Below are 20,658 nucleotides of genomic sequence, written 5' to 3' on the forward strand. Positions count from 1 at the left end.
TAATTAACTCTAAAAGTTGAGGACACTCTGCACCCTTCAAGACCAAGCCACAAATATTCACCTGGCCTAAGCCTTCTCTTTAACAGCATCAATGCATGAATTCTACAATGTGAACATCACTAAAGCCTGAAGAACTAAGGCAGTGAGCTAGCAGGCATATACTTCAAACTATGGTGGCCAAGAACCAGTACAAACACCCTCATTCCACCTCTCCTCTGATCAGCCAAATGGAAAACACAAGCTTAGGAACCACTGGTTTACAGCAGGGCCTTTCTGAACCTGCTGCAGTAACACATGGAAGGGTAAGTGATCACTCCTGGAATACAGTGAGTCAGTCACAACAGTCCCCGGAGAGCCCAAGAAGAAGGCTAGAGTCCCTACCTGTAGTGGTCCCAGGCAGCTCGCAATACAGGGAGGTGCCCTCTCTCCTCCCTCTGTTCAATCCGAGACTGCCAGAGGTTCCAGAACCTACGCAGCAGCTGAAGCAAAACAGGAAGAAAACAAGTTTATTAAGGCAAACTGATCTCTCTTAACGTATTAACAAATCCCTTCGTCAAAAGATTGTAAGGTCCCCCAAAGCAGGAATTACCTCAGTTTGGAGCACCCAACATATAACAGGCTTGCAAAATGATTATGGTGAAGCTATATGAAGCTATCTGGGCCAACATAAAAAGCAAAATCAAGGATCTTCCAGCTACGGAAAACAGAAGCTAATTCTAATCTGGGCCTTGCGGGAGACAATGCCATTGAAGAAATTAAAAGCGATCCTATCCCATATTACTGCCTATGAAGTAGTCTTGCCAAAAAATGTTTAACTTCAATCTAATCAACCTCTTAGATCTGCTAATTTATAGGAGTTATGTAAAAAAGGAAAATCAAATCACATCCAAAGGAAATAGATAAATTGAGAATACGGAAAATTGTACAAAGTAACTGGCCTTCCTTTTCAAAAAGTCAATGTCATTTAAAAAAACCATGTACGTTATGCTCAGTGAAATAAGCCAGTCACAAAGGGCCAATACTATAAATACGAGGTACCTGGAGTAGTCAAATTCATAGATAAGAAAGGAGAATGGTGGTTGCCAGGGGTTCGGGGGAAGGAGAATGGGAGTTATTGTCTATGGGTAGTTTCAGTTTGGGAAGATGAAAAAAGTCCTAGAGATGGATGGTGGTGATGGTTGCACAATAATGTGACTGTCCTTAATGTCGCTGAACTGTACACTTAAAAATGGTTTAATATGATGTGTATTTTACCAAAATTAAAAAATAAACATGTTAAACAAAAGAAGGGGGGAGACAGAGGGATTGTTATTAAGGTTCTTAGCCTTAAGAGACATAACCAAATGTAGTGAGTAATCAATACTTAACTGAATCCTGGTTTGAAAAAAACATCTATAAAGACATTCTGAAGGCAATAATGGAAACTTGAATATGAGCTATACTGGATAACAGGGAATTTCTGTTCATTTTGTTAGGGATCATAACGGTAGTTACATAAGAAAATGTTCTTTTTAGATGGTGCATGCTGAAATATTTAGATGTAAAGTGCCAGGATGTCTGCAATTTACTTTGAAATGATTCAGACAAAAAAAGGAGGCAAATATAGCAAGTATTACCAACTGTTGAATTTAGATGGTAAATATATAGTTGCTTATTACACTATTCTTTAGGTTTTTCTATACATTTGAACATTTTCATAACTAAAACCAAATCAAGAGCCCTGGCCAGTGTGGCTCAGTTGGAGTGTCATCCCATGCACAGAGGGGTTACAGGTTCGATTCCCAGTCAGGGCACACACCCAAGTTGCAGGTTCAGTCGCCAGCTGGAGTGCATATAGGAGGCAACCGATCAATGTTTCCCTCCCTCCCTCCCTCCCGCCCCGCCCTTCTTCTCTCTAAAAAAAACAATTTAAAAATAAATAAATAAATAAATAAAAATTTTAAAAAAGTTAAAAAACAAACAAACAGACAAAAACAAGAAAATCCCATCCTTCTACACCCAGAAACACAATCTGTAAGTGGAGACAGAACATTTGTTGTCCTCGGGTAAATCAGCCCCTGAAGAGAACAGACTTACAGTGCAAACACAACCAAAGCCTCCTGGAGTGCGTGTTTAAACAGTATTCCATAGGTCAGGGTTGGAATCCACAGTCCCTGACTTCCGATTCAAAAATACCAATTTTCTTAGCAAACAGATAAAAAATGGGATTAAACAAGGCAAAAACAAGGGTTTCTCTATTGGCTGGTATGGATTACTAAAGAAAATGAACACCAAGGTTTCAGAGTCCTAGGGACAAATCTGTAAGCACAACGGTTAAAAGAGAATGCCACCAGAAGAGGTCCCGATACAGACGACAACCCTCACCATGATGTCACGCTGCTGGTGAGCAAGATTCCTTCTTATCCGTTGGAGGTGGGCATGGGTCACATTGTCTTTTAGGGCTCTAAAGCAAAAGTACTGTGAAAACAAAAAAGGGCACAATGGGTCACAAAAGTGTCTGTAAAAATAAGCAGTGCCCAAATCAGGTGGCAAGAAGCTCAGCCATAGCTGGTCACAGCTGCTCCCATGTCCCTGAGAGTGTTTCTCTGCTCTGAGTTTCAACTGGGAGCCTGATACAAGCCAGGCGGAACAGTAGGCACTTCATAAATAGCTGCCAAACCACTCCTTGCTGTCCATAATAATGCATAGGAACAAACACTCCCTCACCTCTGAGCAGGACAGATCCCCATGAGCCATATGGGAATACTACAGACAAAGGCTGAAAACATCAACTTAGCCTCTCAGAAAGGAGACAGACTTTTAGCCTACGATTTTTTTTTCCTTAACCATGCAGGGTCAGTGTTTATACTTACACAATTACAAATGCAGTTTGGCAAGAGAAGAATAGAAGGAAGAGAAGGAATCCTTGGGGGTTGGGGGTTGGGGTAGAGGCAGGACATGCCAGCCTGGCTCCAGCTCCATCAATGCCTCACATGTGGCCTAAGCTAAGCCGATTCCCCCATGGCCTGGGTTTCAGTTTTCTGACACAGAAGTGAAGCGATCAGGGGTTCTCACATTATGCTCTGTGGAACCCCACAGGATACTAAAAGTGTCAGTGAGGGCTGAGGAGAGAACAGGTACTACTCCCCAGACCTTGCTTCGTCCTCCGCATCTCTACTTTGATCAATTGCACAGACAAGGCTCCCCTCCAGGACTAGATCATCTCTAAGATTGTGTTATAGCTCCAAATCCCTCTGACCCCACCATTACCATCTCTGATCCAAAGTGAAAATAGAGACACCTGCAACAGAGGAGAGCTTCATGATGAAGCTCACGTGACCAGATGCACTGAAAGAGCATGATGTGGGTCCCCCAAGAGTGTATGCCTGAGCAAGGCTGACATGCTTACCAGCAAGCTGTGCCTACAGTGCTCTTCTGCCACCTTCCACTGGGCAGCTTCTTCTGCACACAGCAACACATCTGCTAGGAGTTAAGGCCTCTCCTCTCAACAGGGTTTCTACCCCCACACAGTACAATCCTAGTGACCACCTGAAGGGTTCTGGTCTCCTTGTGCTAGCTTCGCTCCTCTATTCTAGATTTACCCCTTAAAGTATAAATCTGCTGTACCATTTCTCAAATACTTCCAGAGGATCCCCAGTGCCACCAGGATAAAGCCCAAATTCCTGACCACTACACACATGGGTCCTCAGTCAGCATCTACCTGCGCTACCCTACTGCAGCTACACCCCACTCACTCCAGACCCGTCACCATCCTTGGATGCTTTTCCTCATCTATGCCTGTGTAAGTGCCATTCCTCCCACCTGAAGCACCCTTCCTGATTTCTCTGCTGGGACAACTTATCATCCCCTAGGACCTTCTATTCAGCTCAAACATCTCCTTGGCTCAATTGCCACAGCAGCTCTCGCAGGACTTGATATAAATCTTTACCATAGCACTTATCACACTATATTGTAAAGAACCATTTTCATGTCTATTTTTCCCACTAGACTGTTAGCCTTTGAGTTTCCCCATATTCCAGAACTTGGGCAAGAGTTTAAAACAAAGTAAGAGTTTGATGAACAAACGACCATGTAGATGGAAATCTCAGGCAGTCTAAATCCTTACCCCTGGGCACATACTGTGGTAGGGGCAGTGTCACTAAAGTCAAAGGCCCAGGCTTAAAAAACCCTGGCTCTGCCAATGACTTGCTATTTGTTTGAAAATTACTTAGACCTCTTGAATCTCTGTTTCCTTGTCTATAAAATGGATATAGTGAAACCCACTCATAGGGTTGCTATGATGATTAAGGACAAATGCATAATACCTACATGTGGTAAAAACCCAATAAATGGAAGCTATGATCATAATGATAGGTCAGCCAAGAACAGATGGCTTTCTGAAACAAAAATGAAATAAAACAAATTTCTGAAACAGAAATGGCTGTGGCCGTTTCCACCACCTAGTGGGTAGAGAAAGGCTATGAAATTATAACATAAAATTCAGGATAGCAGGATTACCTCTGAGGAGGAGGAAAAGGAACGCACTCGAGGAAGAGCAGACAGGGTATTAGCAATGTTCTATTGTTTAAGCTGAATGGTGGGTTCATAGGTGTTCAATTTATTGTTATTCTATAAACTGTAAATGTATGTTATACATACTATTTTGTATGAATATTCCCAATTAAACAAAAGTTTTTAAAAGAAGTCAACAAACACCAGGACTATTAACCTGTTCAGTAATTGTTTCCCACGTATCTCCTAGCTCATCTTACAGGCTGCTGAGCTCACACTGTCCGGGCTGAGGGGGAGAACAGGGCTGTCAGGCTGAAAGGATACAGTGTTTCCAGTGAGTAAAGGCCCTCCGCAGCACCATCCTTCCGGCCAGCACCTCCACCCGTGCGCGGTGAGCACGCAAGCTCTCCCTCTGCTGCCAGGCCCACCGCCAGTCACAGAAGTGTGTCTGAAGCACAGTGACTTGGTGGAATTGCTCAGCCATCTCTGCAACAGAGAAAATAACTTAAGTGCTGCCCCTTGCCACACACATTGGGCAATGAGCAGGAAGCATCTTTAATACAAGCTGAACCCCACTACTGGCAGACAGCAGGGATTCAAGGCTGCTCTCATAGAAAATCCTAGAATAGGCCCTGGCCAGGTAGCTCAGTCAGTTAGAGCGTGGTCCCAATGCACCAAGACCATGGTTGTAGGTTCAATCCCTGGTCAGGGCACATATAAGAATCAACTAATGAATGCATAAATAAGTGGAAATATAACTTGATGTTTCTCTCGCTCTCTCCCTTCCTTCCTCTCTCTAAAAATCAATTTTTAAAATCCTAGAATAAATGTTTTCTAAACATGGGAGGGTTATTAGGAATCCCTTAGCTACATCTTTTTTTTCCAGGGAAAGAGAAAAAGTCTGTAATTTTAGGGAAGAGAATGCTATAAAATCAAAGAGCTGAGGTTCCTAGTTACTACTGGTGAGTAAGAATGGCAACTGTTGCTTTCAAAGACTCCATTTTTTTTCTGCCACTTTACTAATAATGTCTCCCAGATAGACTTTAGGGACCGAGTCAATGACACACAGTTCAGTCAATATGCTAGCAAAGGCTTTTTGGAGCTTTCAGCCAGGCTGATGCCAGCTGCTAGCTTCATTTCCTTTTAACACAATGAGCTAATAGCCTGATGACCTGAAGTCCAGGAAGTAGAAGGGAGTCGGTCCTGGAATTCAAAAGCTGTGGCTGGAGGAACATTAGTCTGCAGCTCATCATTCCTACTAGCTTAATGCCTTCTCGTTCTGGGCTTGGGCAACCAGGCAGTGGTCCCTTGTCACTATTCTCAAATGGACATATTCAAACTCTCCCCAGAGACAGAGTAGCAGCCTAGAGATCTCTGCAGAGAGGTCTAAGTGAAAGCTGGAGAGTCGAACCCAGCATCTAGCACAGAGCTTGAGTCACTTTTGAGTAGGCTAAAGAAACAAAAGTACAAAAATACTGATGATCATGACCTATATACGTATTACTACTTCTTAACTCTCAGTGGGAAATAAACCATTTGAACAGTGTTCAAAAAACTCAACATCAGAATTTGGAGACTGCCTCCTCTGGGACCGCATGCGTTAATAAAGGTCTCCTTTCGCCTCAAAAAAAAAAACAACCTCAACATCATAAGTCACATGCATTCACATAACGAGGGACAAACAGAAACAATCCAAATATCTACCAACAGAAGAATGGCTAAGTAGATTAAGGTAAGCCATTCTATTAAATGCAGCCATTAAAATAGTATAACATTTGCGAAGAATACTTAAAGAATACACAGGAAAGTGTAGGTTAGTTGTATGGGGGGAAAAGCAATACACAAAATTGCATGTATTCTATTAATCATAATGACACGGTAGTTATAGCATAATCAAAACCCTAATGAATAAAACATGGATAGAAGAAAAGGCCAGAAGAAAATAAAAGTGAACTGAGGAGGGTGTATTTTCCTCCTCAATCTCCCTATACCAAAATTAGTGGCATAATATGGCTATATCTCTCCTTAATAAATTAGCACCACTGGCAAAAGAAGAGTGGAAACTGTGACCCGACCCTCTCTCTCTCGAGCCGGGGACTTCCTGCTCACCATTCTGCTGTCGCTTTACCCTCTGGACCTGCAGGTATTCAAGCCAGGCCTTCAGGGATCTCCACTTTTGCCAGTGCTGGTGGTGTTTCACTGCAGAGACCACCTTCTGTCTCTCCCTCTGTACATGCAGGAGCCGTTCCAGCCACCGTGACCAAGCCTGAAAAATAAAAGGCAGCGATCAAAGGAGAGGCAAGAACGCAGAGGGGGAGTACAGGCGAGGGAAACCGAAACACACACACACACACACACACACACACACACGCTGGAAAGGCAAAAATCAGCCGCAAGGAAGTGACAATCTCTAAGCAGGATCATAGCAATGGGAATGTGGGGTCAAAGAATCCTAAGAAGGGCATTCTGCTTCCAGAAAGTAAGTTTTTTTCTGGATTAAGGACAAAAATAAAAAGGAATAATAAAATCAATGAGCAGACAAGAAGCAGGGACAATTCAAGGGTGATATAATTCAGACTTGGGATAGGGGAGAGCCTGCCTTTTCTTTCAAAGTGGGAGGAAGCCTACTGTCAAGAGGCCCTTCCTCAGACACATTATTTTGCTGGAAGCATGTCTCCAGAAGCTGAGGTCTACGAAAAGATTCCCTTACAGACTATCCATAAACGAGCACCCTTAGGAAAATCTTCACGTTACACTCAGAGATAAGCAAGCCTTAGTGTGAAGATGACTGTCTGAGACAATGACTTCATACCTTCTTAAACCTGTAACACCTCTTCACCTTTCTTTCCTCTCAGCTGAATACCATTCTTCCTATTTCATCAAGAAAATAAAAGCAATCAAAAAAGAATTTTCTCAAGCTCCCCCCCACTCTATGCACCCACCTGCCCACAGGCCCTGCCTTCCCTCCTGTTACTCTGGATAAACTGTCCATGTTTCCATCAAAGGTCACCCCTTCCACTAAGTATATATCCCATCTCCTCTCACCTTCTCAAGTTTATCACTCTGGCAATTCCCCTTATTTATGCATTCATTGGCTGCTTCTTGTATGTGCCCTGATCAGATATGGAATCCACAACCTTAGTGTATTGGAATGATGCGCTAACCAATGGAGCTACCCAGCCAGGACCTCAAATCAACTCTTAAAAATATAAAATAAATTTAAAAATTTAAAAGTAACTTTGGAGCAAAAAGGGAGGTAATTACTTTTTTTTGTAAATCAATCAAAATTACACTTTTTGTTAGACTGGCAAAAAATAATATTTCTTGGTGTGTCACAGAATTTTAGTAATTAGTTTGTGTGCCATGAAATGAAAAAGGTTGAAAATCGCTGCCCTAGGCTTACGTCTACTTCCAGTTCTAGACCTGGAATCAGCCATTTCTCCAAAAACCCTCAGTTCCTTTAGTGGGAAATAACAAGAGACCACAACTTGGGCTCTTAGAATGCCAAATGCTGTATTACTGCCACGGCTTCTAAGTCTTTTCAGTAGAGTCAAAAATAGGTTTTATAGGTAAAAAGAACAAGAAATCTAGAGTCCATATTGATATTTACATTTCCAGTTTCAGATTTACAGGGCTTTTATTTAATTTCTTTGATTTTATACCTGTAATCTTTTCTTTTACACTGAAAATTATGATTCCTAATGATACTGCCATAGCTATTTGCTTTATCTTACAACATAGCTATAATCATTTCAACATAACTCCAAACCTGCTAACAGTAAGACTACTGAATACAGTTTTAGATTTCTTGGCAGTTCCCTGTGTCCTTACACTACATCCCACTAAGGAAGAACAGTCAAAATACTGTATTTTAAAGTTACTTGAAGTAATTATTTTCTCTGTGTAGTCACTGCTACAAACTTGATACGTTTGTTTCAGTGTGTCTTAAAATCCTAGGGATTTTTTTCCTTTTTGATTTACTTTTGTTTTTTTAATTGTATATAAAATATCTACAGGGTTCCAGAGTTAAAAATATATAACAAAGTAAATTCACAAAAAATACTTTTTTCCAACATTGTTCTGTCCCTCACTCTCTTTATGTAACCACTTTTTGTTAATTTTTGGTTTATTTTCCATGAAAATATAAGCAAACACAATCTCTCCAGTGTCTCTCCCTCCCTTTCTTACTCAAAAGGCAGCACATAATGAACCAGAGGGATCCTATGAACAGGTAAGTGTGATCACATCACTCTTCCATTCAAAGCCAATAGCTTCCCGCACCTCTGCAATAAGAGCCAAAGCCTTTAATGCGCAGAGCCTGCAAAGCCCTACAATCTGCCTCCTTGCCACCTTGTGACCTAACTAACCCTTCCTGTTCTCTTGGACACCAGTGTCCAAGAATTCAATTCAATTCTGGCATTATCTACCTAAGGACAGCATCCAACATTACTGCCAACATCTATAATGGTTAGTAAGTCCTGAAAAAGTATGTGGAGAGAAACGAGCTTCCGTTGGGACATGGGAGTGGGCAGAAGAGAACATCAGGTGCAAAGACTCTGGGCCCACCTAGTTGCTTGGAGCTGACCCGTAAATTTAGCTCTGAACTTTATTCTTTACTGCCTTTTTAAATTTTTTGTTTGTTATTGCACTTTTTTTTTTTTTAATCCTCCCCTGAGGATATGTTTTTCACTGATTCCAGAGAGAGGAGAAGGGAGTGGGAGAGAAACTCAATGAGAGAGAAACATTGATTGGTTATCTGATGCATGCACCCCGACTGGAGATCCAACTCATAACCTGGGTATGTGCCCTGATCACAAATCGAACCCAAGACCCTTTGGTGCACGGGACAGTACTCTAACCACTGAACCCACCAGCCAGAGCTGAACTTTTTTTTAATCCTCACCTGAGGATATGTTTTTATTGATTTTTTTTTAAGAGAGAGAGGAAGGGAGAGAGACATACAAACATTGATGTGAGAGAGAAACATCGATCAGTTGCTTCCCATCTCGCCTTGACCTCCCATTCGTGCCTTCACAGGGGATGGAACCCACAACCCAGGTATGTACCCTCCCTGAGAATCAAACCTGCAACTCTTTGGTGTATGGGATACCTAGCCAGGGCTGAACAGCTTTTTTTTTTTTTTAATTATAGCTGACATTAAATATTATATTAGTTTCAGGTGTACAACATAGTAGTTAGACATTTACATAACTTACAAAGTGAACCCCCTGATATTGCCAAGACAGTTTTTAAAAAGAACAAGTATAAAGACCCCTTTCCATATATGAAGATTTAGAGCTATATAATAAGATTAGTAGTAGTAATAAATGGCAAGCATTTACTGAGCATTTCCATATTCCAAGCATCACCCTTTGTGGGTATGGGGCTTGACAACATGGACAGAGGACACCAAAACTTGAGTCTGCTGTACTCACCTGCAGCTGGAGGCTCAGGGCCCTGTGCTTCACAGCTGAGGCATAGAGAGCATGTCCCACACGGACCTGTCCCAGTTGCCGCCTCCACTCGCTCCACCACATCCTGCCAAAGAGCAAATTAAAGATGGAACCAGTCAGAAAAACGTCATGCAGAAAAGAGAAGGGTAGTGAGGGCTGGGACTCAGGCTCTCAGCTCAAGTCCCTCCGCCTCACTGTGCCATCTCTAGACTGATTATCTGTTAGAGTCACTGCTAAAAAACTCAATTAAGGAACAGTCCTAAAGCTACCAATTAAAGGTTGGAAACTGACGGTTCCTAAGTTTAGATCCAGCCTTAGACAACATGCTCTGTATGGGCTACACAAGTTTTTAAAAAAATATAATAAATTGTTGCCAATATTTTAAAAATCAGGAGAGTTCATAGAACCTGCAAAAAAAAAAAGTAGCTTTCAGATTTCTAGTCTTTTTTTTTTATAAATATATTTTATTGATTTCAGAGGGAGGAAGGGAGAGGGAGAGAGAGAGAGAAACATCAATGACGAAAGAGTCATTGATCGGCTGCATCCTGCACGCCCCCGACTGGGGATCGAGCCTGCAACCCAGACATGTGCCCTGACCAAGAATCAAACAGCAATCTCCTGGATCCTAAGTCAATGCTCAACAGCTGAGCCATGCCTGGCCAGACTAGATTTCTAGTCTTGATGTATCCCTTCCTTTCCTACTGTCCTGGCCAGGTTTCATTCCAGTCGTAGTTTCTTTTCTGCTTATTTTCTAAAAAGTAATGAGGATATGCAAGTTGGCAACCTCTGTTTTACAGAAACACTCAATTTGCCTGGTCACTCTAACTCACCAAAATCTCTTACCTCCTAACCTAGGCCATGCTAGCTGCATCACTCACTTCAAAACCTCAAGCTATCTTGCATTATTAGCTATCTTTTTAAGCACTTAGGGAATACTAAGTTCCTCAAATGCAGCCCTGGCACTCAACATTGTACCCTCAATGTTTTAAGCCCTCAATACATTGAATAAATAAAAATATGTAATCATATCCCCTAGAGACTCTAGAATTGCACACTTAAGAATTTTTAAATATTTGCTGAATTTTAAATCACTTCAAAAAGATTTTTAAATAACTTCTGTATGTCCACTGATGTTCTGAATACTATGCTAAATCCTTTACAAATATTATCTTATTTATTCCCTATGACAACCTTGAAAGATACTTAAATGGTGTGCCTATTTCACAGATGAAAGAAGTGAGACTTGGAGAAATGAAATGACCCAATAATACATGTTGGAACAGGAATTTGAACCCAACTCAGTCTAGCTGCAAAGCCTGTGCTTTTATCCATACTATATACAGGGTCCCACTCTTTCAGGCAGGAACTAAGCTTTTAATACGCTGTCATCTGGGACACCAGAGGACCACTAGAAACAACATACAGTGGAATCAGTCCCATTATAAAATAGCTCATCATTACACAATCTGGCTTCCAAAGTCAACTAACTCATTTCCCTCCAACATGTGGACAATGCTAATGAGATGCAGTGCAGGGCAGCAGTTATAAGCATGGGTTTGGCATCAGAGAAATGCGTTTACAACTTATATGAGCTCAGGTAAGTTGCTCAACCTTCCTGAGACTTACTATATATCAATCTGTACAATAAGAATACTTCTTTTACAGTTTATGGTGAGGATTAAATGAGACCCTTTACATTTAAAAAGTTAATATACACATAGCCCAGCCGGGCGTGGCTCAGCGGTTGAGCTTCAACCTAGGATCCAGGAGATCGGGGTTCAATTCCCGTCAGGGCACATGCCTGGGTTGCGGGATACAGCCGATCAATGACTCTCTCATCATTGATGTTTCTCTCTCTTCTTCTTCTCCCTTCCTCTCTCTGAAATCAATAAAGATATTTTTTTTTTTAAATTAAAAAAATATATACACATATACTTAATACAGGGTTTAGAACATAGTGAGTACTCAATTAGTGTTACTTATGATTACATGAAAACCAGTGATCTTACAGTTGAACAAGTTGTCAGTGTTTATTAGGTTCAAAACTGTTTTAAGGTGGGTTTTTATGCAGCTTTCCAGCAGCATAAATCAAGGCTGAGATAAAATGATAGTTGCTGAACTGTAGGGCATCTGAGCACACTCACCGCAAAATACTCCGCTGCCTAAACTCCAGGGCGGTGGTCTGCATCTGAAGTTTGGTCCTTCGAAAAACCACGTAGACCAACCAGGACTTCCAGGCCTGTCGCATCTTTTGCTTTGCATCTAGATGCACCAAAGAGATTTTCAAAAGGAGATAGCAAGAGATGGATTACTCTGGATTATGAAAAACTAATGGGGCAGTCTGTGCTTATCCTTCCTGTGAATTATCCAAATTCCTCCAGCCTTCAAGTGCCCCCTGCTGGAAAAGTTGTGAAGCTCTACAAAATTAATAAAGTGATGACATTTACAAAACATTTAAAGGAAAATCAATATACTGCACCGTTCAGAAATCCTTTATTTTAAAAGCCCTTTATTTTTTAGAGATAAATTATACAACACTTACAGATGAAATGATGTGACTAACACAGGAAACAGAAAAGTGAGACTGGTGTGAGTTGATCGTTGTTGAAGCTGGGTGGGTGCATGTACATGGAGGTTCATTATTCCATCTTTTAATTTTGTAGAGATTTAAAATTTTCCATAATATGAAATTTAAAGAATAAGAAATCATTTTATAAAACTTGCTGTTTGAAACAGTAATTATTTAGCATAGTAAAGTAGCATAAGCAGGACAAAAGGATACTATCTGTATCTGTTTGGAAAACAGACTAAGACGGACCACTAATGATCCTGGAGGGAAATGAATTTACTAGACATGGAGATGCAAAGGTCAACGGGTTTCCCTCTGTGGTCAATTCCGTTTTCATTATGAAAGTCATCACTAATAAAGCAAATTTCTTTTCTTTTTCACATACAAAGGAGAAAATAAAATTATATAAACTATTTTCAGAACATTCTCCAAAATGTGGTCAGTAGGACTGGAGCTATACTTTATATTTCATATTTGTTGACAAGTCGACTCAAAATATGAAGAAAAATTCAACATGTAGCTTCCTCGAGCCCACCACAGACCTCAGGAATCAGCATCCTCCAGACAATAAGGATTAGCATGGTGCTATGGTTTAGACTTTGGTCTCCCGAGTAAGAAAAGCCAGGTCTGAATACTGACCTTGTCATTTATTAGCTAAGTAACCTTGCACAAGTTCCTTATCTATAAAAATGGTGCCTTTCTTAGAGGTATGTTTGCAAAGAATAAATGAGTTTATCCATGAAAAGTGTCTCCAATAAAGGCAAGCTGTTATTTTCTGAGCATGGATCCTAGCAATCTACATTGTCTCCACCAAGATCCAGATGTCAATTTGAGAACCACTCCTCCTTAAGGCCTGAAAGCTCTTGCAGACTTCTTATTTAACAGTTAAGGAGTGAATGGGCACTACCTGGGGTATGGGGATATGGCCTGAAACAATGTCATATGTCAGAAGTAACTCTTTCTATCTTAAAAAATCCAAGTGACTTTTTCCTTATACTCTATAATATGGCTGTATTTATTGTTACTATAAATAACAATGGGAGACAGCAGGATGCACATTCCTCAAAGAAACATAAAGCATTCACAAAATAGAGTATTATCTGTCCCACAAAACAAACCTTAACAAACTTAAAGAAATTGAAATCATACTAAGTCTTGTTCTCTGATCAGGATGGAATAAACTAGAAAGTCAATACTGGAAAGATACTGGAAAATCCCAAATATTAGGACTCAACACATTTCTAAAAAATCTTTGGGTCAAAAAGGAAGTCTTAAAGGGAAATTAAAAAACATTTTTTACTGAATGAAAACAGAAGTGCAAAATATTAAAATTTGTGGAATGCAGTTAAAGCAATGCTTAAAAGAAACTTTATAGCAGTAAATGCTCATCTTAGAAAAAAAGGGAAGGTCTCAAATCAATAATCTCAGCTTTCACCTTAAGAAGCTAGAAAAAGAACAAATTAAAACCAAGCTTTGCACAAGTGAAATAATAAAGGTAGAAGCAGAAATGAAGGAACTTGAAAAGAGAAAAACAATAACAAAATATAAATAAATGGAAATCTGGGTTATTTGAAAAGACTTGATAAAACTGATAAAGCTCTCACCAGACAGGCCAAAAACAAAAGGCTGAAAACATATATTATCAATATCAGGAATGAAAGAGGGGCTATTGCTACAGACTCTGCAGATGTTAAAATAATAATGAAATACTTCAAATGAATCTATACCCATAAATTCAACAACATATTTAAAATGGACCAATTCCTTGAAAGACAAAAATTACCAAAACTCACTGAAAAAGGAATTGATAATCTAAATAATCTTATATCTATTTGAAAACTTGAATTCAAAGTTTAAAACTCTCCAACAAAGAAAACTTTAGTCTCTGATGATTTCACAGGAGAATTTTACCAAACGTTTAAGGAAGAAATAATACCAATTCTACAAATCTCTTTTAGAAAATACAAGAGGATGAAATATTTCCCAGCTCTTTCTATGAGGGTACAACCTTGAACCAGAAACAAAGACATTAAACAAAACTATAGACCAATATTCTCTCATAAACATAGATGCAAAAATCCTCAACAAAATATTAGCAAATTGAACCCAGCAATATATAAAGAGTGGTGTTAATCTAAGGAAGTATGGCTAGTTCAAAATTCAACAATCACTTATAATTCAACATATTAATGAACTTAAAAAGAAAGGTCACATAATCACTTCAAAAAAACAGAAAAATGATTTGACAAAAGTCAACATCTATTAATGATAAAAATGCTCAGAAAACTAGGAATAGAACTTCCTTAACCTGATTAAGGATATCTACAAATAACCCACAGCTAACATCATATTTGATGGTTAAAGACCAAATGCTTTTCCCCTAAGACCAAGAATAAGGCAAGTATGTCCACTCTCACAATTCCTATTTGATCTCATACTGGAAGTCCTAGCCGATGCAACAAAAAAATTTTGAGAGAATAAAGCTGTGTCTCAGTTTACAGCTGACTGTCTACAGAGAAAATCCCATGGAATCTATATAAAAGCTCCTAGAACTAATAAATGAATTTAGCAAGGTTGCAGGATATACGAGATCCCTATGTAAAAACCACAGAACTTTCAGGAAAAAATCTTTGTGACTTTGGGTTAGGTGGAGTTCTTACAAAAGCCATCAGAAACAATCCATAAAACAAAAATTGATAAATTGGACTTCATCAAAATTAAAAACTTTTGCTCTGCAAAAGAAACTGTTAAGAGAATGAAAAGACAAGCCACCAATTGGGAGGAAGTATTTACAAACGGGGGAAGCTATGCATGTGTAGGGGCAGAAGGTATATGGGTAACCACTGTACCCTCTCCTCAGTTTTGCCGTGAATTTAAAACTGCTCAAAAAAAAAAATCTTAAGAAAAAGAAAGTCAATCTGGACATTTTCTTTAGACATGCACTTCCGTTTCTCACCATAATCCTCAGCCCTCATGCACTTGTTCCTCATGTCCTGCTGCTGATGCACGTAGGCCTTCCAGGTCTGAAACATCAGGTTGTACAAGTAATATCTGAGGAGCCAAAAAAGCAAACGGCATTTCTTTAAAACAAATAATTCCTAATCTGATATACCCGGTCTGTACTCAGAAGAAACTACCATAGACATTTCCGATACAAAAAAGCCATATCTACATCCTAAGCTAAAATTTTATGTCCTACAATCACAGTGAAAACTACTGTCCTTGACAGAGTGTTGTTCTACATACCTCATAGTGTCACTGAAGAAAAAAGGCTTGACTTTTCCAAGAATGACTTCACCTTCAGCATCCACAAAGCCATGATGTTTGGAACGATAGTCATATCTTAATCATCTTAATATCCACAGTATGTAAAACATTACTTCTCCTCTACACTAAAAGATGGTCAGTGACACTTTTTCCTTTCTCTTTTCCTTCTCAATACATACACTAGGCACATTCAGACTTTCAGTCCCTTCATATTTTCACTACCCCATTTCCTCAGACTTGATTTCATACTCTACTAGCTTATTAGAATTATTTAACATATCTCTTTTATCTGAAATATATAAATCAGAACCCCTACCCCCAAAGAACCTAAATATAGAAGTGATTATAATAAGAGTGAACACTATTTTAAACACAATGTGTAAGATTTACTGGGCATATATTTCTCCTATAATCAGTACAAATTAAAACATATGTTAGAAAACAGAATATTCTCAGAATTAGAAATTATATATAAGTGAAAGTCAAGGAGAAAATCTGATTCAAATCACTAGCATGACCAACACATAATGGCTACTTGAATTAGAGGAGTGTCTATCTGTGCGAGCACTCACATGCACATGTGCTTGGATTTAACTTAGGACTTTGATCTTGCTTACTCTAAATAATTTGAAGAAAAACAGAAAATGATTCAGAACATTTTTCTATTTGACCATAAACATGCCAAATAATTATTTGATAATGTGTATTAGTAAACTTGAAGTAACATAAATGAAATCTCACCTGTAGTAACAGTCAGCTCGAACACAGAGTTTCCACTCTCGATGGAAAACCCACCACTCTTCTTTCCATTCTTCAAAGACCTTCCGTAGTATCCTTTGCTTATAGTAAAACCTAGGGCAAGGGAAAAAAATCAGAGATAAATGATGATACTGGAGCTGATATCTATTTCCAAGTCACAGTTTCATATTACCATTGCTTTCTCATAGTAAAGTGTGGCTCATTATTTGATAACACCAAAATAGATTAAAAATAGACATATTTAACTTTTTCAGATCAAAACTGTATACTATAGATCCTACCAATTAACGATGTCAAAGTAAAGTAAAATAAAAATCTAACTTTTCAAATATCATAAGTGAGTTGAGAATTATTCTCAAGTTTTTTCACTCACCAGACTAAAAAATATTTTTGTGCCCTGGCCGGTGTGGCTCACTTGGTTGGAGCATCATCCCATATAGCGAAAGGTCGTGTGTTCAATTTCCAGTCAGGATACATACCCAGGTTTCAGGTTCAATCCCCAGACAGGGCAAGTGTGGAAGGCAACAGATTGATGTTTCTCTCTGTCTCAATCCCTCTCCCTTCCCCTCTCTCTCTCAAAAAAAAAAAAAATCATGACCTCAGGTGAAGATTTAAAAAAAATGTTTTTTTTAATTAGTAGTTCACTTCTCACTTACATACACAGGTGAGTAGAAGTTATAAAATACATCAATGCCTAATGGAAATTTCTAGTACTTAACAGGGTCTGGCCAGGGGAGTTATAACAACAGCAAAGATAAGAGAAAACAAAGAGGAGGAGGGAAGGTAATAAGAAAGAGAAAAGCAGCAACATGGTGTTGATGCTAAAAAGGCACTGTCAAGGTGATTCATAACTCAGGAACTCTGGTCCTATCACTTTGTCTTTTCATGGTGCTGCAGGTTACTAACATGTACCTCCTCCGCACCTACTCACAGTTTCAAAAAACTGGCTTGCAAAGATATACATAGGGAAGTTCTCCTCACTATTAGTCATAAGAGTAATAATAATAAATACCACAAATGTCTATTAAAAGAGGGAAGGTTAAATTCAATCAATGGCATGTAGGCATTTTCTTTTCATGACTGAAGTGAAACTAAGGACACTGATATGGAGAGATGCCAAAAAAAGTTGTCATGTAAAAAGACAGTTACCTCACAATATATATATTATACCATTTTTTAAAAATTAATATTTTTTGTATTTTCAGTACCCATAAGTTGGAATTAATATAATATATACCAAATACATATATTTTTAAAGTGCATGTGCACAATATACACGTTTATACACACACACACACACACACGTATACACGTGTATACACATGTAAATGATTATAAGTATAAAAAGCCTGGAAAGATCTCCAGAATACCAAACTACTACCAGTGGTTCTCTCTCAGTGTGTGATAAGAGACTGGCGTTTCCTGTGTTACACATTTCTGTTGTTTAAAAAGTTTTTTAACAACAGCTTTGTTCATACACACACTGTCTCATTTTTGCCCTACTAATTCAGTGGTCATTTTGGTTCAGGTTTTGTTTGTTTTTAAATCCTCACTGAGGATATTTTTTCCATTGCTTTTTCAGAGAGAGTGGAAGGGAGAGAGAGACACGTAGATTGGTTGCCTCACACACACACACCCAGACTGGAGCAGGAGCCTGCAACTGAAGTACATGTCCTTGGCCGGAGCCAAGCTGGGCACCCTTCAGTCTGCATGCCGCCACTCTAACCACTGAGGCAAATGGCTAGGGCTTGGTTTAGTTTATCAGTGATAAAACAACTCCAGTTTATAAAAGTTAAAACATTCTCCAAGCACATAAAGGCAATATTCTACAGTTCCTGATATGTCATTCCCCTCTAATATTCCTAAATGTGAGAAATAAAAATTCAATATGGAAAAGAACAAAAACAAACCCCAAAAAGACAAAGTCAATATGCCCAACCCTCCCCAAAGTAACAAACAACCCCCTTGATTTAAAAAAAGGCCCTGCCGGGCATGGCTCAGCGGTTGAGCGTCTATCTAGGATCCAGGCAACCGGGCAGGGCATATGCCCAGGTTTCCGGCTCAATCAATGACTCATCATTGATGTTTCTCTCTCTCTCCCCCTCTCCTTTCCTCTCTCTGAAATCAATAAAGATATATTTTTAAAAAAAAAAAGCTTGCAAGTTGAAAGCAACCACCCCATCACAAATCTCTAATGAATGAAAACACATCAGAACTCTAATTCTGATAGATGCTAAGAGAACAAATATTCTCACTCTCTCATTTTATAATTTGAGAAAGTGAGGCCCAGAGCATTAACTTATCCCCAGATCAAACACTTAGCTAGGGTCTGAGTTAGAACCAAAACTCAGTTCTCCTATACTCCATTTCAGTATTCTTTCCCCTATACCCGGCCACCACTAAAGAGCAAAAAAAGTAAAAAAAGTAAAGCAGTGTGGCAAACATTGGTCAGTGGCTAACCCAACACCCTCTGCTTCCTCATGGGCATCCATTACAGAGGCTGGAAAGGTTTCTTTCCCAACCTCTGTATCAAAAGGTGGCCAGTGATATAGCTCTGGCCAAGGAGGCAGAAGCAGAATGTAGCTGAGGGTTTCTAGGAACTGTTCTGCTTTCCTGATAGACAGATGGAGCTGATACCACCCTTCCCCCTCCTTCCTGTGTAAAGCCAGAACAGTCATCTTGCAAGTATGCAGTGTCACCGCTGAGGACAAAGGGCCAACATGCTAAGGACGGTGAACTAGAAAGGTACTAGAAGCCTGAGTCTTTGATGGCATCACTGAACAGCTGAACCAATACCAACCTCCAGACTTCTTCTGAGAAAAAGTAAACCTCCATTTGTTTAAACCACTGCCAGACTTTCTTGAATCAAATGCATTCCTAAATAATACAATCAGCATTTCCCAACTACTTGGAATACAAATCAGTATTATTTGAAAAGAGATTTCCAATTAAATATGGGTCAAATACAAGCTAAATAAAATTGAGGAAAAAGATTTGGAGAAGATGGTGGTGTGGCAATGTTTTCAATCGCTGAATCCCCATCAAACACAGAGCAGCCATGAGGCAAAACCAAAAACTCATGTGTCAATTACAACAAAACTAGGTGACAAGACACCCCCACAAATCCAAAATGCAAGCAGGTGAAGACAAGCCACTCACAGTCAAAAGGCCTGCATGGTATTAACACTTGTACAGGAAAAAAAGGAGCAATGAGGTGACATGTGAGGAATGGAGAAGTTATGCGAATGTGGCCTCTCCCTCGATCTCAGACCAGCGCAAACTTCTCCTTCCTTCTTCACGAGTTCAAGGATAGAAGAGTCATTCTTACGGTACACCTTAGCGTACTTTTTTTTTCCTTTCCTTATTAAGTTGGTAACTTTCACCTCTTCACTTAAAGGGAGCACTTATGGCCTCTCTTTGCTATATTCAAATTGCCAGTATCACTACTCTTACACTTTTGGGCCATTATGGAGTAAAATAAGGGTAACTCGAACACTAGCACTGTGATACAACAGTTGATCTGTTAACTGAGATGGCCACTAAGTGACTAACAGGGCAGGCAATGTATATCAGATAGATGCTCTGGACAAAGGGATTATTCACTTTCTGGGCGGGGCAGTGCGAGGTTTCATCCCGCTACTTAGAATGGTGTGCAATTTAAAACTTATAAATTGTTTATCTCTAGAATTTTCTTTCTTGCTTTCCTTCTTTAATATTTATATTTATTGTTGAAAGTATTACAGATGTGCCCTCATTTCCCCCCATTGATCCCCTCCAACCTGCTGGAGTTTTCTATTTAATATTTTCAGATCACCGTTGACCACAGGTAACTGAAACTGCAAAAATCAAAACTGTAGATTAGGGGGACTAGTGTATATTATATTCTTTAAAAGAAATATTGTATTTCCTTAAAAGAAAAATAAAAGAGTATATAACTTCTAAGCTAACAGAGAAAAAGAAATAAAATACTCAACTGAATAAAAAGTAACAAAAACAAGAGGGTTCCAATAATGGCAAACTAGGTAATTGAGATCATTTCTCCCACTGAAAACAAGAAAAGCAGGCCAAAAAAGAATTCTTTGAGGGCGTTAAAGAGCTACCAAGGCAGTGAAGGACAGA

The 20,658-nt window shown here is 39.3% G+C and overlaps 1 protein-coding gene across 1 annotated transcript in view; it reads right to left on the reverse strand.

Annotated features, from left to right (window-relative positions):
* The window catches only part of SFI1 (SFI1 centrin binding protein), a 51,714-nt gene that overhangs the window by 20,264 nt on the left and 10,792 nt on the right, over positions 1–20,658 (reverse strand). Inside the window, exons 5-13 of the mRNA XM_016198532.2 lie at positions 16,522–16,632; positions 15,470–15,564; positions 12,089–12,206; positions 9,927–10,029; positions 6,601–6,757; positions 4,816–4,977; positions 3,389–3,459; positions 2,365–2,457; positions 382–479 (exon numbers count right to left, since the gene is read on the reverse strand). Of these exons, the coding sequence (XP_016054018.2) occupies positions 382–479; positions 2,365–2,457; positions 3,389–3,459; positions 4,816–4,977; positions 6,601–6,757; positions 9,927–10,029; positions 12,089–12,206; positions 15,470–15,564; positions 16,522–16,632 (1,008 nt within the window). The remainder of the gene's footprint in view (positions 1–381; positions 480–2,364; positions 2,458–3,388; positions 3,460–4,815; positions 4,978–6,600; positions 6,758–9,926; positions 10,030–12,088; positions 12,207–15,469; positions 15,565–16,521; positions 16,633–20,658) is intronic.

The sequence above is a fragment of the Miniopterus natalensis genome, chromosome 20, assembly GCF_054644295.1.
Source record: "Miniopterus natalensis isolate mMinNat1 chromosome 20, mMinNat1.hap1, whole genome shotgun sequence".
Taxonomy (NCBI): Eukaryota; Metazoa; Chordata; class Mammalia; order Chiroptera; family Miniopteridae; genus Miniopterus; species Miniopterus natalensis.